Consider the following 20,124-nt stretch of genomic DNA (forward strand, 5'->3'; position numbering starts at 1 on the left):
TCTCCTCAGCCAGACTGCTGCTTTCTGCCACTATCCAGCAGGGGGAAGTGAAACCTGACAACCTTGGGTCCTTAATGGAGGCTTGGGAGGTTCACTCAGTCCCAGCCCTGCCCTTAATTGATGTTGCTGGCAGAACAGAACTTCACAGAATTTGTTTTTGTCCCGGCTATATTCCCCTGCAAATCAGAGGCTTCTTGAGTTGACAGAACCTGCAACTCAGCCCTAGGCAGTGGCAAGCAGTTAAAGCTCACACCCAGGTGTCAGTTCCAGCCTCTGCCTCCCCACCTTTGTCTCAGCTATGATCCCCTGAGGGCCAGGTGTGTCTTTGGCTCAGTAAAGCAGTCCTCTGGCTCAGCCCCACCCTGGGAATCTGCCAGCTCTGAGGGGGTATTTTAGTCCCTGCTCTCCACCCAGTCTGCTACTCACCGGGCCTATGTTTTCATCCCAGATCCGTTCCGCCAGTGGCTGCCACTAGAGAAGATGCCTGGCTTCCTCTGTTTGCCTAGAGAGACAGGGTGTGTCTGTCCAGAATATCTCCAGGGGTGTGATCTCTATTGTTCCCTGTGCTCCAGGTGCTGCTCTGCACCTCGGCACACCAAAACTCCTGCATGGTTCCCTGTCAGTTGACCATCTTCTCCTTACTACCATGCTACAGAATCAGCACAGACCAGTAACAGCCCCTGCCCTCTCCACACCTCTAGAGAAAATACCCAAGAATCTGGACTCCATGGGGACAGGCCTCCAGACCTTTCTGTGAGAGTGGAGGGGAGTGCTACAAATTCAGAATTGCAGGGAGAGAATATATACAGTTTTATACAGTTTTATGCCCAGCAAGAGAGTGCCATGGCACCCTCATTGGGGTAAGAGTTCCAGTTTTTAGGAGTCTCTCCCATGGGATAGAATGGGAGGATGTTTGAACTCTGGTGGCTTGTACGTATGGAGTTTAAAGTGAGCCCTTCTTATGTGGGAAGGGAATCCCATCTGCTTGGCAAAGGATTTTGTACCTTTTGTTTATATTCTTTGCTCGCAGCTCACCTCAGCAGGATTGATGTGTGTACTTCAACCTTCTCTCTTGGCTCAGCTCCAAACCATTGGCTTGCTTGCTAAACTTCTGTCTTTTAACTCTCCTTCTGGATGGCAGCCTCTGTGTAAAGCTGCCTCCAGTCTGCATCTTGCCTCCACCTCCTCAGCTCCTCCTCTTTCCTTCTCAATTCCATCTGTCTGAAAGATTGTCTTCCAACCCTTAACTCAGAGTTTTAAATTATCTTTTGAAGCTAGGTGTGTTTCCTGTAGTCAACAAATGGATGCTTTTTAATCCAGTCAGTCAGTCTATGCCTCTTCAGTGGGGGAATTCAAGACATTAACATGTATCAAGATAATTGATAAATGTGGTAGTGTCCTAGTCATCTTATTTTGTGAGAGTCCATAGCTTAGTTTTATCTTTTGCATCAGTGTGGAAGTTAGGTACTGTCCTTTAATTTCTGAGTTCTTACTTTGCTTTCATCCATTATGATGGTCAGTGTGTAGAACAGGTTGAAGCATTTCCTGTCGAGCTGGTCTTGTGGCAAATTTCCTCAATGTATGTATATCAGTAAATGATTTGATTTCTCTGTCATTTTTAAAGCTGACCTTAGCAGTATATAGAATTCTGGGCTGGAAATTGTTCTGTTTAAGTAGATTGAAGGTAGATGACCATTGTCATCTTGCTTGGAAAGTTTCATTAGAGAAGTCTGCAGTCATCCTGATGGATTTGTCTCTGTAAGTCAACTGGTGCTTACTCCTGGCAGGTTGAAGAACTTTTTCTTTTGTCTTGACTTTGGACAGGTTCATCACAATGTGTCTTGGAGAAGCTCTGTTAGAGTTGAGGTGATCTGGGATCCGATATCCCTCTGAAAGGAGTGTGTCAGAATTTTTGATGATATTTGGGCAATTTTCATTTATAATATTCTCTAGTATGACTTCAATTTGCCTGGGGCATTCTGCTTCTGGGATACCTTGTATGTTTGAATGCTTTATAAAGTCCCATAATTCTATCAGTGAACGTTCTGCTTTCTCCCTCTTCTTTTCTGCCTCTTTAACTATCTGAGTATTCTCAAGACCTCTGTCATTTATCTCTGAGATTCTTTCTTCTGCATGGTCTAATCTGTTGTTGATACTTTCTATTGCATTTTTGAGTTCCCTAATTGACTACTTCAGTTCCTTCAGCTTTGCTATATCCTTTCTATATTCTTCATATTGTTCATCTCATATTTGATTCTGTTTTTGGATTTCCTTTTGGTTATTTTCCACTTTATTATCAGTTTCCTTCATTGTTTTCATCATTTCCTTCATTGTATTCATCATCTGTATTTTAAATGCCCTTTGCATCATTTCTCACATTTCTTTATGGGTGGAATCTTCTGCAGTAGCTACCTCATGGTCTCTTGGTGGGCTTGCTCTGGACTGTTTTTCATATTGCCAGGATTTTTCTGCTGATTCTTCCTCATGAGTGTTTTCTCTTATCCGTTTCCTTGCCCTAATTATCTTCTCACATCATCTTGCTCTTTAAGCTACTACCTCTGGCCTAGGGTTTCAATGATTCAGCTGCTGGCAGGATTAGATCAAATGAACACTCATAACCACTTGCCAGTTCTCCACTGCTTTTGTCCTCCTCATGGAGGAGTCCAGAGTCTCTCACTGACTCCTGTGTCCCCAAAGGAGTGTCTCTGGGAAGATCCCACAAGCCAGAGATGCCTGGAGTCTTCTATCCCCAGACTCACTGTGCCCAGTTGCAAGGAAACTGTTACTTGGCTGCCATCTTGCTCTGAGTCAAATTCATTAATTCTTTATCATTAGTGTCTTCTATAGTAACCTCATGATCCTTTGGAGGAGTTGCTTTATTTTAGTTTTTAATGTTGCCTGAATTTTTCTCTTGATTCCTCCTGTGTGTGTTTTTTGGTTGTTCACCTCTTCGTTTTCTTTTACTTTTTTGCTTTTTCCTTTGCTTCTAATTACCTTGTCTCAGAGCTAGGTTTTGAAGTGGCCTGTTTGTATAAGGCTAAAAGGAAGAGAAGGGTAAAGATCAAGCCCAGAGAAACAAGAGGAAAAAGATGAAGAAAAAAGAAGGAAATAGAAAAAGAAAAGAAAAAGTAGAAAAGGAGGTGGGGGGACAAAAGAAAGAAATTGAACAGGAGAGAGGGGGCACAGGAAGAGAAAATGAGGGTGATAGAAGTAGTAACATTAATGGGCATGTTGCAGAGGCTATACCTGTATCTCCAGGATTTTGAGGGGCTGGAATGAATAGGTTCCTCTAAATCAGAAGCTCCATGCCAGCCCTAGTAACACCAGATTCTTCCTCTAACATTTCAGATCTTCACCACTCCTGATCACGTGCTGTCTCCTGTACCCAACTAACACACTGTGCACCCCACGCTACAACTCCAGGTAAGGTCCCCGCTCCAGGTATGGCTGAGTTCTCTTTCTTTCCCCAGACTTACTAGGAGAGCTCAGCTGAACAATCCTTTCTAATCTACTATCTTGGTCTTCCCCCATTGACTTTCATATTTTAGATCGATTTGGAGAGTACTATCCCCATACTTCTTCCCAAGGGTTCCTGTCACCAATTTTCTAATTCTTTTTCTCCCAATTTCTTCATTGCCTACTTAAAACATTGGCCACTGCCCATGACTTAGTCTATAACCACACATCTGGTCATTTCCCTTTCTGAGCAATATAAACAAGTCAGTACACTGCTTCGTATTCTGTCCACCTTATAAGCCTTCAGCTTATTCAGATCAAAATCAAAGTTCACTTTTAGAAACTATGTACAAAATCACAGTTCAGTTCTAGGAACTGTGTACACAAATAAACCTATTCTTATTGCTTTAAAAAAATTTTTTTTAACTTTAGTATGGGAGTAAAAACATTTTGGTTACATATACTGCTTTTATACCATTTGGGTGAATCTTATAAGTGTTCCCATAACCCATATGGTGTGTGTTATGTTAGATGTAAATTTACCCAACCCTTCCTTCACCTTTGTTCTACTTTATTTTTGATGAGTGTTATTTCCTATGTTCACATGTTTATTGATTAGTTCCAATTTAATAGTGAGTATATGTGGTGTTTGTTTCTTTATTCTTGTGATATTTCCCTTAGAAGAATGTTTTCTAATTCCATCCAGGTTAATACTAGAGGTATTAATTAGTTCATGATATACATATACCACATTTTATTAATCTATCCATGTATTGATGGACACCTGAGGTGTTTTCGTGTTTTTCCAATTGTGAATTGTGCTTCTATAAACATGCCCGTCTTTTTAATAAAATGTCTTTTTTTTCCCTTTGGGTAAAATACCAAGGAGTGGGATTGCTAGATTGAATGGTAGGTCTACTTTTTCTTCTTTGAGAAATCTCTGTACTATGTTCCATAGCCTCACCAACAGTGTGTGAGTGTTCCTATCTCTCCCTCATCCACTTTAGCTTTTATTGTTTTGTGACTTTTTCATAAATGCCATTCTCACTGGAGTGAAATCTCATTGCTCTTTTGACTCTGCTGTCCAATAGGATAACCATGCCCTCTCCCCTTCCCTTACTATTGAAGTATCATCATTTTAGCCCATGAACCCTATGAGCAAATCATTCCTATTGCATTTAAGTTTCCAAATTTAGTATTTGAACTATTCCTACTATACATTCTGACCTGTAGAGAAGAGCAATCAGAGCTCTTGTGAAGGATGTTGTTGCTTCCTTTTCACTCGTGCTGCAAGGTGTGCCCTCTTGAATTTCCCAAGGTGGGCGAGCAGGTCACAAGCAACAAATCTGCTGTAAAAATTCTAATATTACTAATTTTTTTTTTTTTTTGAGACAGAGTCTTACGTTGTCACTCTTGGTAGAGTGCCATGGTGTCATAGCTCACAGCAACCTCAAACTCCTGGGCTCAAGGAATTCTCTTGCCTCGAGCTCCCAAGTTTCTGGGATTACAGGCACCTGCAACAATGTCTGGTTATTTTTAGAGTCAGAATAGGGCAGTGAGAGGAAATATAACTATGGCAGAATGGCAGAAGTAACATCGCTGGCTTGGAAGTGGAAGGAAAGGAGCTATCAGAGGCTAGAAAAAGCTGGGAAACAAATTTTGTTCCCAGAAAACATTCAGCATTCTCAACCCCCTTGCTTTTAGCCCAGTGCAATCTATCCAGGACTTCTGAATATATCTGTGTTGTTTGAACCATGAAGTTTTTTTATAGTAGCTATAGGATAATAATATATCCTGGTACTCAAAAAAGGGTATTTGTATATTTTAAATATGTATGTATTTCATACGAACATTTTAATCCATTAATGAGCAAATTGAAAATCTACATTAATGAAGGGATATGTCAATTAAAAAATACTTATAACATGATATATAGTATTATAATCAGTCATATATTTCCATATTAATATATAGATTCAATGCATAAATTAGTCAAATTAAAGCCCTAAGAGTGTGTGTGTGTTTGTGTTTACAAATTGAGAAACTGCTAACAAAACATTCATGGCAATGCAAGGCAGTGAAAATGACTCAGAAAATTTTAACAAAAAATGGTGGGAAGATGTACTCTCTTATCTCAAGTATGGAGAAAATTTTAATTAACTTTGTGTAGTATTGGTGCAACTTTATACAAATACACTAATTAAAGAACAGGGAGAGTACAGAAATGTTCTCAGTCTTTTAAAATTCTATCTCAACTTATTGTGTCTGATTGGTCTTAGTTTGAATCTCAAAGGAATGCAAAATCCACAGGCTACTAAAACCCTCAGGCTACATTTTATCCCAGGAGAAAGGAGTAAATACAGTAGCTTCCATCCCTTGTGTGGGACTAGAAAATGGAGAGGCCCATATAACCTGAGTTGTCTCCTGAAAACATGGGGAAATGCATAAATTTTCCTCTTGCCTCTTACTAGAATAGTTCCTAGCCTAAAATTTAACTGACTTTTCACTAATCCTGTAAACTTAGACACAGAGAGAGCCTGGTGAGCGGAAAACTGCGGTCAGTTAGTGAGGAAAAAACTCTAAACTACCTCCGTGATTTTATCAAATAAACAATCTGAGCCTCTGGATTGTTCAAGGTACAAATGGGGGCTGTTCCCTGGAGGACATGACTGTGGGTAAGAGGAGTCCTGACACTGATGGCTCTATCACAAGAAGATGACAGTGGTGAGAGGCTTGATTTCATGTCAGACCAGCTAATGTGACTTAGTGGTACAGCAAAAAATTCAGGAGGAGAATATTCTGTGGTTAGAAGAAATGAGAGCAGAACGGGTTTTGTCCGAACCCATAGATCTTGGTTTGGATGTTTTTTTTTTTTTTTGTCTTCTCTTTATGGTATTAATGATTAGTGATTTATTTTTCTCCTAAAATATATTCTCTGTAACTCAGGGCAAGTGTGCTTCCTATTAGGAGACAGTGAATCTATGCTCCAAGAGGTTGAAACGCAATTCAGCCTAAACTGTAGAGACATTTTTTGTGTTTTTTAATCTCTTGGTTTTCAAACTATAGGAGGTCATGTGACCATCATTTTAAGGAGGACAAGACTATGTTGCTCTGTGTTTTTCAGATAAGAACAGTCTCTGTAGGAGTTCAGTCTGTATCAGACCTAGGGACATGACGTAGAGCAGACTTTCAGGGAACTGCCTTTGGGCAATGGGAACCAGTTGCCTTCTTTGAGCTAGATGTAATAGGTCCATTTAGGCTAATTATGGGCTCTGCTGATGGCAAAACTATGAGCTGGAAGTGCACTATATAAGCTCCCTGTGTCTGAGGACTTGACAGAGACATCACCAAGTCCTATATAGCTCTATCCACTCTACTTCCCTTCTGCACAGGTTATAAATCCCTGCTAAACACAATCATATAGAGCTGTTGTGACTTGTTCACAAAATCCACTGTCTCTCTTAAAAAAACTTTTTAAGGGACCTTGTGAATTTGTTGGGGAAGGTAAGACCCAAACATGGCTCATGTTCTATGGGCCTCTCCAATGCTGGGCTCCCTAGTGTCAATTTCCTGATTCCCTTTCCTTCCCTTTTCGAAGTACTCCATATAATAGGTGATATAGGGTTAAACTCAGAGGGTGTTTTCAATGCCAAAGCCACCCTCAAAGGCAACCTCTACTTAGTACAAAGCTAGAGATTCCCATAGCCTGAGTCCAAGCATTGAACACATTGGAGTACAACTTCTTAATTATTCTTTCTTTCATATCTAGGAGGTGAGAATGTGCTCTGTGTGTCTTTGCTGATAGCACTAGGTATTTTTGGAGGGATTGTCAGACTCACTGGTAGAGTCATCTCTCCTACTAACATGAGGGAACAGAGATGCTGTGAGGTTTCAGATGTTGCCCCTCAAGTCATAAATTATTCTGAATACGCTGTTCTCTGCTTGAGGCATGGTAATGAGGCTTAACTTGACTCTGTGTGCTTCTCAATAGATACATTCTCTCATATCCACATCCAAGTAAGTATACATTCTAATTTTAAGTAATAATCATCTAGGTAAGTATACAGTCTGTATTTTAATCCCTGTGGGACAAAACTCCCAAAACACGCACAGTACTTTTCTGTCTATTTCTGTCATTATTTTTCTCCTTCTTTCTTTAGTTATTTTATTAGACCCATTGTCTGAAACATATTTGCTCTAGAAAAATCCATTTTGCCCCTTTCCTCAGAGTTCATGTTTATCTAATTGATATCTTTTAATATTTTTAGTATTCTTCCTCTCTTTTTTGCCCTCTCCTTTCTCTCAGACTTGTTTGTTTTTCCCTCTTTTGAGCTTGGGTTTATCCTAAATAACCTGCATTAAGAAAAGAACATGGGTAATTATGTTTAATCATCAACAATTACTGGCCTATTACCATAACTCTTATGTTTTATTAGTAAATAATAAAGATTTGAAGTAGAGCCAAGGGCAAAGAGAAGGGGGACAGCCAGTTGGTCATACATATGACAGATCTTCCTGGGGATAGGCATTGTTCTATTGTGGAAGCTCTGAATGTGACAGTTGCATTCTCCAATGATTTCCAGTACCAGAGTAAATTGTTAGCCTTCACAGCCCATTCTGACAATTGGTTTATCTTCAGGGCTTGAGGACCAGAGAATCCCAGACTGAAAAGAACATGTACAATTTGAGCTGCTACAACCCCAGCTCCTTCACTCTTGTTGGAATACCTGGCCTGGAGAAGTTCCACATGTGGATTGGGATTCCCTTTTTTGTCATCTATGCCATGGCTGTTGTGGGCAATAGCATCCTCCTCTATCTCATTGCAGCTGAGCGCAGCCTCCATGAGCCCATGTTTTTCTTCCTTTCCATGCTGACCACCACCGACCTCATCTTGTCCACTGCCACAGTGCCCAAACTGCTCAGTAACTTCTGGCTTGGCTCCCAAGAAATAACCTTCTCTGGCTGTCTCACTCAGGTGTTCTTTCTGCACTTCAGCTTTGTAGTGGACTCAGCCATCCTGCTGGCCATGGCATTTGATCGCTATGTAGCCATCTGCTTTCCCCTGAGATATTCCACCATTCTCACTCCGCAGGTGGTCATCAAGCTTGCAGTGAGCATCATCGTGAGGAGCTTCTCTGTCATCCTGCCAGATGTTTTTCTTCTGAAACGACTACCCTTTTGCAGCACACGTATCATCATCCCACACACGTACTGTGAGCACATAGGTGTCGCACGTCTTTCCTCTGCTGACATCTCCATTAACATCTGGTATGGATTTTGTGTACCTCTCATGACTGTCATCTCAGATGTGATCTTCATTGCTGTTTCCTATGCCTTCATCCTCCATGCTGTCTTTCAGCTTTCGTCCCAGAGTGCCCGCCAAAAAGCCCTCGGTACTTGCGGCTCCCATGTGTGTGTTATCCTCATGTTTTACACACCTGCCTTCTTCTCCATCCTTGCTCATCGCTTTGGGCACAGTGTCCCGAGAAATGTGCTCATCCTATTTGCTAACCTCTATGTGTCCATCCCTCCTGCTCTAAATCCTGTTGTTTATGGAGTGAAGACAAAGCAGATCCGGGACAAATTTATTCTCCTCTTTTCTTTGCAGAAGTCACAATGAATAGACTCTCAAGGACAAATTTAGGTAAAATTGACTTGGCAAAATTATAGATAACATAGGAAAATATGAAAATAAAGCTGCAACTGCTATTAAGTTTTGTGTTTTAACCAGGTGGAAAAGTACAGGCAGGCGGCAGAGGATTTTGATAGAATTTTTTATCTTGATCTCCAGGATTTGAAGAATGAACTCAGGGTCTACAAAGATTAGTGATAGTGAATGTTGTGCTGGAACTGTAAGCAGTAGGTTGTTAGGTGGTCAAAGAATTGAAAGACATATCACCAACAGACAAAATACTAAAACAGAGGAGGGCAGGCTGGAGTCCCTGCTAGGACTGCTCCATATAGGATGGAGTGCAGTAGAAAGACTCGGGTACTGCCCTATGGGGCTGTTGAGGACCTGTCTATCGAGGAATACCTTCTTTCCCTCCCCCATAAGACACACCAGTGGGTGCCTTGGCCAGTGTCCTTCAATTGGAACTCCTCTTCTGAGAAGACTAGAAAGCAAGGATGAAATAGAAAAGAATACACACTACATTACAACACTCAGAGTTTATTGAAAGACAAAGAAAAATTCTTCAATGTTAAGACAAAGCTCAACAGTAGAGGCATGGCAAAAATGACTCACACGCTCTCCTCAAACTCTTACTTCTTATATATCCTATGAACTGCATTTATCTATTGTAACATTCATTTTTTAATATTTATTTTTCATCATGACTGCTCCCTGTTTGGTGGTCAGTACTGGCACCATATGATCTTTGGCTCCACCAGCCTGCCTTTAGATAAATTCCTCCCTATGCTGAAATACCACTTTTCTCTGACTCCTTGTCTGGTCTGCACTTTGTTCTGTTAATTGTTAACTGTTTCCATCAGGGCTGCTTTCTCCTCTTCAACAGTCCCCCTTCAATGGGAAATGATTTATTAGACAGAAAGGAATACAGAAGAAATGAAGGGCAACCGAACTTTTGTCAGAAGAGGGGAGAAACTAAGTGGGAAGTATCCTGTGGGTCTTTTGTCTAGGGGGTTATATACTGCTTGTCAACAGGGACGTCTTGGAAGTAAAAATCACACTTGGGCAGGAACTGGCAGACAGAAAACATCGTCTCAATATTGATGAGAAATGAGTGTATTAATAGATGAATGCAGTCGCTCTAGCTCAGGGCGAATTGGTGAAGTGTAGCTCTTTACTTCAGAAGGGGTCTGCCTACATGAAATACTGACCAGAATGCTTTGTTCCTATCTTGCTTGTATTTGAAGTGCAGTTTGGAGGGGAAAAAAAGCCTGTTTGCTTAGGCCTGGAAAACAGGGGTCCTTGTCCAGCCCTGAATAGAGGAACACTGATCAGGAGGAGAAAGAAAATCCTCTCAAGTTCTAGAAAATCAAGGGTTTTCTTGGTTTAGTTCTCTCATCATTTGTGTGAAAAAAGCTGATAATTGATACAGAAGAGCACGTGAAAGCATATATAGTCAGAATAAGATGGAGTCTGTCAGGCTAAAGCAGACATGACACAGCTTGTCTGGCTGGTTTAGGTCCTGTCTGGCCTTCACCCCCATCTCCATTCTTACTGTTTTGTAAATTTAGTTGCCACACTAAAGATGCCTATCTTGAGTAGTTTAGATGGATTGTTTTAGGAAATTAATTTTTGAATTAAAATGTTTTGGGTCATTTTTGTTTACTATGGGTCATAGATTCTGCTAATTATTGTTTTAGGTAAAGGTTGACATGGTCTTCACTTTGAACTTAAAGATATAAACTGTAATTTTGGAAATGGAAGAAAAGAACAGTCTTAGAGAGGCTACTCTCACTGTTCTCCAGAATCCTGGCCTTCTGATAAATAAAGTTTGATGGACCTATCCCTGTCTCTGCATATTGGCTGACAGTGACAGGCAGCTGGACCCTCTTAGTCTGGTAACACATGGAGATTGAGGCTTACGACTTTGTTATTGGTATTCTTGAAATATTTGTAGGTTGGGTATTTTCTAACATTCAATTCAACCCTGTATTTCTCAGCTTATGAACTAAAGGCAAAGCCTCTCGTCTTCCCTTTTATGTAGTCACTAGTCCTCTCTGCTATCATTACCAACTACTCCTTCACCCTTGTTCTGTCTGTATTTTACATAATGACTTCTGTATTCTTTACTGCTTTACTTTTTTCCCCATTCACCTGAGTTTGCATAAAGTTGCTTATCTTTGGTACATATTTTCTTTAGTTATATGTTCTAAAAAAAGTCCAAACTTGTTTTCTCAGAATGCTTGATCTATATTTTACAAGTATTAACACATTTAATTAAGAAAATAATTGTGATAGGGTAATCTTAATGTGGTCTATAGTGAAAGAGAAACTTTATTATAGTTAATAACTTTATTATAGTTAAAGACATAAACCAAGGTCTGTAATGATACCAGGTTCCCCCACTTAGGGCTGGACAGAGACCTCCCCCATTCTCTAGGCCCAGGTGAGCTCATAAATAAGACCCCTGTCTCTAAGCACAAACCAGCAGCCCTTTCAAGGACACACCCTCTGGGCTCTAGCAGCCTGAAAGTTTTTGGTTGGTTCCACCTTGACTAGGGAGCACACACCTTAATCCATTCCCTGAGACAAAAACTACAAAGACCTAGTAACCTTGCCCCAAGCAGGAGGGACTGCATTCATTCGTTAATAAATTCATTATCTTTGAAAAGGTGTTTTTCCACCTACCAAGTCCTGACCAATATGTAATTCTCAAGAATATATATACCCCCTAGACAAAGGACTTCCAACTTGGGTTTTTCCCTTTTCTATGCTCTGGTGCTTTTTATTTCTTCTGTATTCCTTTCTGTCTAGATCTGTGGTCCTTGGGTTCACTCTTTGAATTTCTAGACCAAGGACCTATGGAAGAATGAAATTCTGGTAAGAGTATGGTTCACAACTCTGAGTCCTTTATTTAGTTACTTTTTGGATATTGAATGAACTAAGGAAATTTTACCTCAAAAATTTGACTACTTAACGCAAAGAATACTTTGAACTACAGGCCATTCACAATCAGAAAGCCTTGGAAAGGGCATTCCCTCTATCAGCATAAAACCAGACAGACATGGTCTGGGGATCAAAGTTGGCAACTGACTTCCTTTCCTCCCCTTGAAGGCTAGCAGACTGGCCCAAATCATTTAAAACATTGTAATGATCCCATGCAGCAGAGAGAAATTTGGATAGCACTTCTGATATAATTAATTAATAAGAATTTGTTGACAATTTGATACACCTACAGGGGGCTGATATTGTGGCCAACATGCAGCTGCGAATGGCATATTCAAAAGGTTTATATACTGCAATATTTGCTGAAGTAAGCAAGCTTATACAGAAGTCAAACCATTGTGGCTAAGACAACTCAGCAGCTCAGGGGTCACAAAGTAAAGGTACATGTGTTAGCTCATAACAACTCAGCACAACTCAAGGGTCACAAGGCAGGATTTACATACATTAGTTCATAAGCGGTTACACAACTCAGGGTGAGAGTACATGCTAATTTAGCTCATGTAAGCAAATCACATTAAGAGTTACAAAATTCAAAACAGGGGTACATATTACCTCATGGATCATAAGGTACCTTAACTCCTGGATCACAAGATGGGGGTCACATAGTTCAACATAAGTTAAGAAAGTTTCCAAAGCACTTGGAACTTTCTACTAAGGGCTTTTTCTGGCACCATCCCCTCCCTTCCTTTCTTCCTTATCTTTAAGCTTCTCCATGCTTGAAGGGGCTAGGACCAAGAGACTCAGGAGAAGTCTCAAGGGTAGGGGGTTTGTTCCCCACTGGTCTTAGCAGGGAATCAAGGGGTCTGGGTCATCACAACATAATACCTGTCCCTCAGGTTAATTTATGAGTCCATCTGTCCCCCTCATCTATTCATCCTCCCTAGCAAGCACTTGGTGCATCCATACTCCAAATTCTCCCCTTCCCATCTATAAATATATCTATACTAAAGGTATCTGACCATCATTGAGACATTGGAAAATTATTCCTATGGTTCCCCCCATGCATATGGTATTTGGAAAAATTTCTCCTATTAATATGACTTAACAGTGAGTTGATCTTTCAGTGAACTTTCAGTAGCAAAAGGGTAAGTTTCCCTGATCCCACAGTATCTACTCCTTGAATGGCTCATAAGCTCTTCAAATTTAATTTCCCAAAACTGACCTGGAAGCCTACCTTCCTCTATAAAAAAGTGCTTTTCTTTTCTGTCTTTCTTTATGGTAAATGGCATTACTGAAATTCAAAAGCCAGAAACCCATAGCTTGTCTTTTATTTCTCCTAATTTACCCTCAAACAAAATTAACCCACCCCAATATATTTAAGTTAAGTATATTTCAGTTTGAGGTGCTTATATATCATTCCAATGGATATATACATCACATTCTCACCTTTACTGTGGCCACAGAGCTTGCCTGTGTTCTAACCTATTATATGTTTCTCTGAGAGTATTTCAAACCTTCTTTCTGGGGGTCAGGGGGCTTAACATAAGGGTACATATGTTTAGGCTACATTTGTAAGGTAATGTTCCAGTTGTAGTTGAGTCCTTCACCCAGGAGATGTGCCCTATACCCCTACATTATACCTGATAGTTGGAGCATATAAACCCACTTGTCCCCTTTACCCTTCTTGAATTTAATTGTGCTTTTCTGTCCTTTGGACTGGTAGTTGTTTATCTTCTGGTTGCAAATTAGCGTTGACTTTGAATAAAGCATCTCAGAATGGAAAAGCAGGCAATCTCAAAGTCTCCTTATTTATTTATTTATTTTTATTAAATCATAGTAGTGTACATTCATACTGTCATGGGGTACAGTGTACTGTTTCTGTATACAATTTGAAATACTTTCATCCAACTGGTTAACATAGCCTTCATGTCTTTTTCTTTGTTATTGTGTTAAGACATTTATATTCTATAATTAAAGAGATTCACATGTACCCTTATAGGATGAACCATAGGTGTGGTCCCAACAATCACCCTCCTTCCATCCACCCTCCCCCCTCCCCTATACTATAAGTCCATAGTGATCAAAACAGCATGGTATTGGCACAAAAACAGAGAGGTAGATTTATGGAACAGATTAGAGAACCAAGAGATGAACCCAGCTACTTACCGTTATATGATCTTTGACAGGCCAATTAAAAACACTGAGTGGGGAAAAGATTCCCTATTTAACAAATGGTGCTGGGCTAACTGGCTGGTGACCTGCGGAAGACTGAAATTGGATCCACACCTTTCACCACTAACTAAGATTGACTCTCACTGGATTAAAGATTTAAACTTAAGACATGAAACTATAAAAATACTAGAAGAAAGTGTAGGGAAAACACTTGAACAAATCAGCCTAGGCAAAAATTTTATGAACATTTTATGAAAAGTCTTCTTTTTGAAGAAGTTCTAACCTTGCACCACCCAATCCAAGCTACCTATAAAAGCCAGAGTGAGCATTTTACAATTCATGTATGATTGTGTCACTTTGTACTTTGAAACTCTTTGATGCTTCCATTGGCCTCAGGATGAAGCATAGGTGTTGTCTTTTCTTAGGATCATTGTCGGAAATGGAAGAGTCAAATGCAAAGTGCAACCTCTTGTAAAATTAAGAGCCTTGCACGTATAGGGTCAGCCTATTGATCTGAGAGGCTGAGGCGGGTGGATCACCTAAGCTTAGGAGTTCCAGACCAGCCTGAGCAAGAGCAAGACCCTGTCTCTAAAAATAGCTAGGTGTTGTGATAGGAGCCCGTAGCCCCAGCTAGTTGGGAGGGTGAGGTAAACTCTTGAACCCAACAGTTTGAGGTTGCTGTGAGCCATGATGCCAGGGTCCTCCCTGGGCTGCAGAGTGACAGTGTGTTACAAAAAAAAAAGAAAAGAAACTTGCACTTTACTTACATTTATTTATTCTACTTTTATGTTTACTTACGCTTCATTTTTACTTCACTCTTTAAGCAAGTAATTCTAGTAGTAATATTTTCCTCTTATGTTATACTCAGAGCCTCTTTTTTTTTTTTTTTTGAGACAGAACCTCAAGCTGTTGCCCTGGGTAGAGTGCTGTGGCATCGCAGCTCATAGCACCCTCCAATTCCTGGACTTAAGTGATTCTCTTGCCTCAGCCTCCCAAGTAGCTGGGACTACAGGAACCTGCCACAATGCCTGACTATTTTTTGGTTGTAGTTGTCATTTTTATTTTGCAGACCAGGACTGGATTCGAACCCAGGAGCTCTGGTATATGTGGCTGGTACCTTGAGCTGCTGAGTCAAGCCTCATTGTTTTTTACATAAAATAAAACTTGGTGTGGGAGACATCCATGTTCCTGCTAAGAAACTGTCCAAGAATAACATTACTTATTTCCTAAAATCTCCACTGCAAAAGAAGTCATTCATTTATTCAAGATGAACATAGGACATCTGACAATTAAGTTCACTAATTTGCTGCCATAAACTTATGTTGGCAATACCATGGTCAAATGTCAAAGGTCTGCTTTGAAATTTTCTTTTCTTTGTAATATTCTTCAAGTGGTTCAGAAGAGACATGTACACAGACTACTTTATTTATGCCACTATTAAAAACTGCCATATTTATTTGCTTATGTATCCATACCTATATAACGAGCTCCTTGAAAGCTGAAATTTAGTTCTGAGCATCTTCTAATTTTTTTTTCCCCACACAGCCTATTAATTTGGGGAAGAGGGATGTTGCTCAGTCCAGCTATGGCCTTGGTTTGGGGCTGTGCATACATAGTACAAGTGCTTGGTGTCCGTGGCCTGGACACTGTGTAACTGGAACAACACCACACTTCTGGCACATGTGATCCTCTGTCTGTGGCAACTTGGGGTGCTGGGACACATTAGCAATGGTCCTGGTCAGTTTGTCCATTTGGTGTGTGATTTTGTTGATGTAAATGCAGCTGTTTTTGGCTTCCTGCTGGTAATCACAATTCTAGCCACGTAGAACAGAATGTGGTTCTCCTTGTCCGCTGTGGAATACAACACACTGGTACATTTCCAGCAGAATCCAATACCACGAAGCCAGGCTGGTAGGTCCAGTCTGGTTTCCGGGATGCACACAGCTGACTGAGCCTTCTGCACTTGCTCTGCTGTACTACTGCCTGAGTATATTCTTAGGCACTATTAAAGGAAAATACTTGACGAACCATGTGTTTTTAAAAAACTGTTTCATGCATATTCAAACTTCATCAGAAATCTTTCTCCAAGCCATTATCCTTAACTTTCCCTTTCTTCTGTCTCTAACCAGCTTAGATTCCATAGTATGTTATTTTAGTCATTGTTTTATTCATTTCCTAAACTTATCGGTCTGTTCTATGTGCTCAAACTGAAACAATATTCCAGGAATCTTGATGAAGATAGCTCTGTATCTTGGAGAGGCTGTCAAAAATGGCATACTACTGTTAACGAATTAAGACAGTATGCTTACTATACTTGCCTCATTTCAGCTTCTCACCTACCCCAACTTTCTCTTTCTATTTACTATTCTTTCCTTGTCAACTTCTGTGTGGGTTTCAATTAAAATTCCTTCCTCATATATTCCCTCTTTAATCCTGCACACTAGATTAGTATTTCTCGTGTACATTCTCATGGCATAATGTAGCTTTTATTTTAGGACTTACCACAACTTCAGTAAGGTGATAATTCTATACTTAATTTTTAAATATTTAATCCTTCCATTACATCATCAAGGATCATGTTAGTTTATCATTGTATTCTCTTCATCTGCAGTTTCTAGCATTAATAGGTTCTCAATAAATATTTGCTGAAAAATGGGTTGAAATAAATTAGTTTTAATTAACAAATGAAATCACTATTTTGCATGGTGCACATATGCATGGATTTGTAGCTCAAACTAAGCAGAAAGAAAATTCTGAAGCATCACAGAAAAAGAATTTTCTCCATGGTAAGGTAAAAACTGTTACCAAACAACTTACTCCTTGGACCTTGTCTTTGAGCATTTCCAAGTAATTAGTATTTTTTCACAGATGTGCAAGCTGATTTGCAGAACAGTTAACATTTCGTTACAGCACAGAGGAAGGGATAAGGCAAACAAAGAGTAAATTTCAGAGTTTTGGCCACTAGATTTGAAACAAGACTTCCCGGTTTAACTGTCACCACAGCTGGATATTTATGATTTGCAAGACTACATGAAGTTTGTATTAGAGATTTATCCCACAAGGATTCTTGTCAGACTCTGATATAAATAATAGAATCAAAATCATCATAATGATGATTCACGACTAGAGAAAGGTAGAATTGTCAAGCAAGGGCTTGGCGCCTGTAGCTCAGTAGCTAGGGTGCAGACCACATACACTGGAGCTGGTGGCTTTAAACCTGACCTGGGCCTGCAGAACAACAATGACAACTACAGTCAAAAAACAGCCAGGAGCTGTGGTGGGCGCCTGTAGTCCCAGCCCCTTAGCAGGCTGAGGCAAGAGAATCACTTACGCCCAGGAGTTTGAGGTTGTTGTGAGCTGTGACACAACAGCACTCTACCGAGGGTGACATAGTGAGACTCTGTCTCAAAAAAAAAAAAGAAGAAGAAGAAGGAGGAGGAGGAGGAAGAGGAGAATTGCTAAGCAAGACCAGCCATTGAGGAAAGCATTAAAAAAGGCAGGCCCCTTCATACCTGGGGAGATGGCAGCCACAATGAGAAATGTGTCAAAGGTTTTATTATCTAAGTTTAGAGGGGGGATTCATTTAAATTCAATAGGAATTTATTTATTATCCACCATGTAGTAATCTTTGCTAAGGATTCAGAAGATAAAATAGCTCCTTTGCAAGAAGTTTTAGTTGTTCTAGATTGAGTCTGTGAACATAGTATGTCTAACTCTTACAAAGTTTCTTTATCAAGTTGTTAAATAAAAGATAAAGACCTTGTTGAGATTATGCTACCACTGGGGCTCCGAACGTGAGAACCCAAAGTCTGGTGTCTTGGCTTGCTGAATATTTTAAACTGAAAGAGGTTGGAAGGTCCTCAGAAACAAGAATTTCTCTCATATCTTCTTCCACCTTTTTTTCTGCTTCTCCCATTTTTCCTCCAAAAAGCAGGTCATAGAAACTAGAACTGATCTCCCTCAAATCAAGGCATAAAACCTGTAAAGATCACTGAAAATAAGCCATAGATCCTTGTCCCAAAAGGGTTCTCCCTTATAACCAGAAGGGGATTGCACTGTGCTGCACAGACAGACCAAGAAGAACCTGAACAAACAGGTCTTGCTAAATTTCTTCAGTCTATTCCCATTGGATCAGACCCTTTTTGTCCAATCATAATTCTACACAGCTGTCTATCATGCATTGAACCTAAGCATGAAATGACAGTTTCCCCTATGTCTTTGGGTCTTCACTTGTGAAGTCTCCTGTGTCATGTAAAACTTCAATTTAACAACTTTGTTATGGTTTTCTTTTTTTAATCTGTCTTATTATACAGATGTTCATCATGGTCCTTGGAATGAATGAGAGAAGTGTATTATACTTTTTCACCCTTATAACCACCTTCCTAATTCTAAGGTTCCCAAGCCACCATTCATATAAACAGAGTATAGGTTCCTAAAATGGGAAGGGGTTAATTTGTTTAATTCTTGCTCAAATGCTAGGTGAACTTAGAGCCTTGAGACCTGAGGCCCATAGGTCCCATAGGTCTCCCTAGCTCAGGGGCCCTCTGATCTAACTTGTCTCTAATTTTCTGGAGAACATAAGGGAGGTTCATTTGCACCCTGCTCCTCCAGGCACTATATGTTTGTTCTTCCATATTGTGATCATGATCTTATGTCAATCCTTTTTTCCCTGTGTCTGTCCTTCCTGGCCCTGAGACTGCTTCTCCTATTCTTTGGTGTATATATTACCTGTTGTGTTTCTGAACTCTCTGGTCCTTGCCCTGACTTTGCAAAAACAGTTCTGGAACCAGGACCTCAAGGTATAAGCTGATAGAAGCAGTGAAGAACTGTTAGGGAGTAAAGCTTGGGTAGGGAGCAGATTTCATGAGAAATAGATGTGGTGAAAAGGTAGACTCCAGGAGCTAGGAAAGTCCAAGATTAACACTTAGATTACAGTTCCAGTGCTTACATTCATGGTAAGAGAGTAGCATAAAAAGGGCATGTATATTAGAAGCTTTCTTCTGAATCCCTCCCTCTGCTCTCCCCAGAGTACTACTAGGTTCTTGTGTCAAAAGTAAGAACTATAAGAATGTAAGAAAAATTAAAGACAATAAATAGTCACAATGACTTAGGACTGGCCGTATCAGACTATAGGCAGCCATTTAGAGATTGAAGTCTGATAGACTGCCACAGAGACTTTTAGGTTATCTTATATGCATAAGCACAGGTATGTATTTGTGGGTACATTTGAAGGAGAGTATCCTCTTGTTTTTGCGGTATGCTGAAGGCAAGCATTAAGCTATCTACCTCTCCTATAAACCATGGAGGGGCACACATACATAACAAAGTACAATATTTGCTTTCTTGACAGGGTCTTACTAAAGTTTTCTGCTACTCATGGGCCAACCATGGACACTCATAATTTGAAAAGGGCAGAGGGAGCATCTTCACATGGACACACTGAATATAAAAAAGGACAAGCCAGAAGTAATTATGCATCATGATTAAGATATTACTAAAAGCCCTGTCCTATGTTTAGCTTAGTGATGGGAGATATTGAACATATAGAGATGTAAGTCATTATACTATTCCTAGCCTTAAGAGGAAAGGAAAAATATGTTTAGTAAATAAGAAAAATAAAGTGTCTGCTAAAGACAGAATTCTGTTCAGGATTTTGTGGTCAAAGGAACAGTGATCAAAAACTGAGATGTTACTAATAGATTGAAAAGAATATATATTGGGTGGCACCTGTGGCTCAAAAGGGTAGGGTGTCGGCCCCATATACTGGAGGTGGTGTGTTCAAACCTGGCCCCGGCGAAAACTGCAACAACAACAACAACAACAACAACAACAAAGAATATATACGTCATGATATCTGGGAAGACTCAGTAAAGAATGGACATGTAAAACTACAGAACTTTTTATTATATTTGGAACACTAA

The 20,124-nt window shown here is 40.0% G+C and overlaps 1 protein-coding gene across 1 annotated transcript; it reads left to right on the plus strand.

Annotated features, from left to right (window-relative positions):
• Window positions 1-8,131: 8,131 nt before the first annotated feature.
• LOC100947695 (olfactory receptor 52H1-like) lies at window positions 8,132-9,076 on the plus strand. Its single transcript, XM_003781008.1, has one exon. The coding sequence runs from the start codon at window positions 8,132-8,134 to the stop codon at window positions 9,074-9,076; it is 945 nt and encodes a 314-aa protein (XP_003781056.1).
• The last annotated feature ends 11,048 nt before the right edge of the window (window positions 9,077-20,124 follow it).

The sequence above is a fragment of the Otolemur garnettii genome, unplaced genomic scaffold (assembly GCF_000181295.1).
Source record: "Otolemur garnettii isolate 467f Iridium unplaced genomic scaffold, OtoGar3 scaffold00001, whole genome shotgun sequence".
Taxonomy (NCBI): Eukaryota; Metazoa; Chordata; class Mammalia; order Primates; family Galagidae; genus Otolemur; species Otolemur garnettii.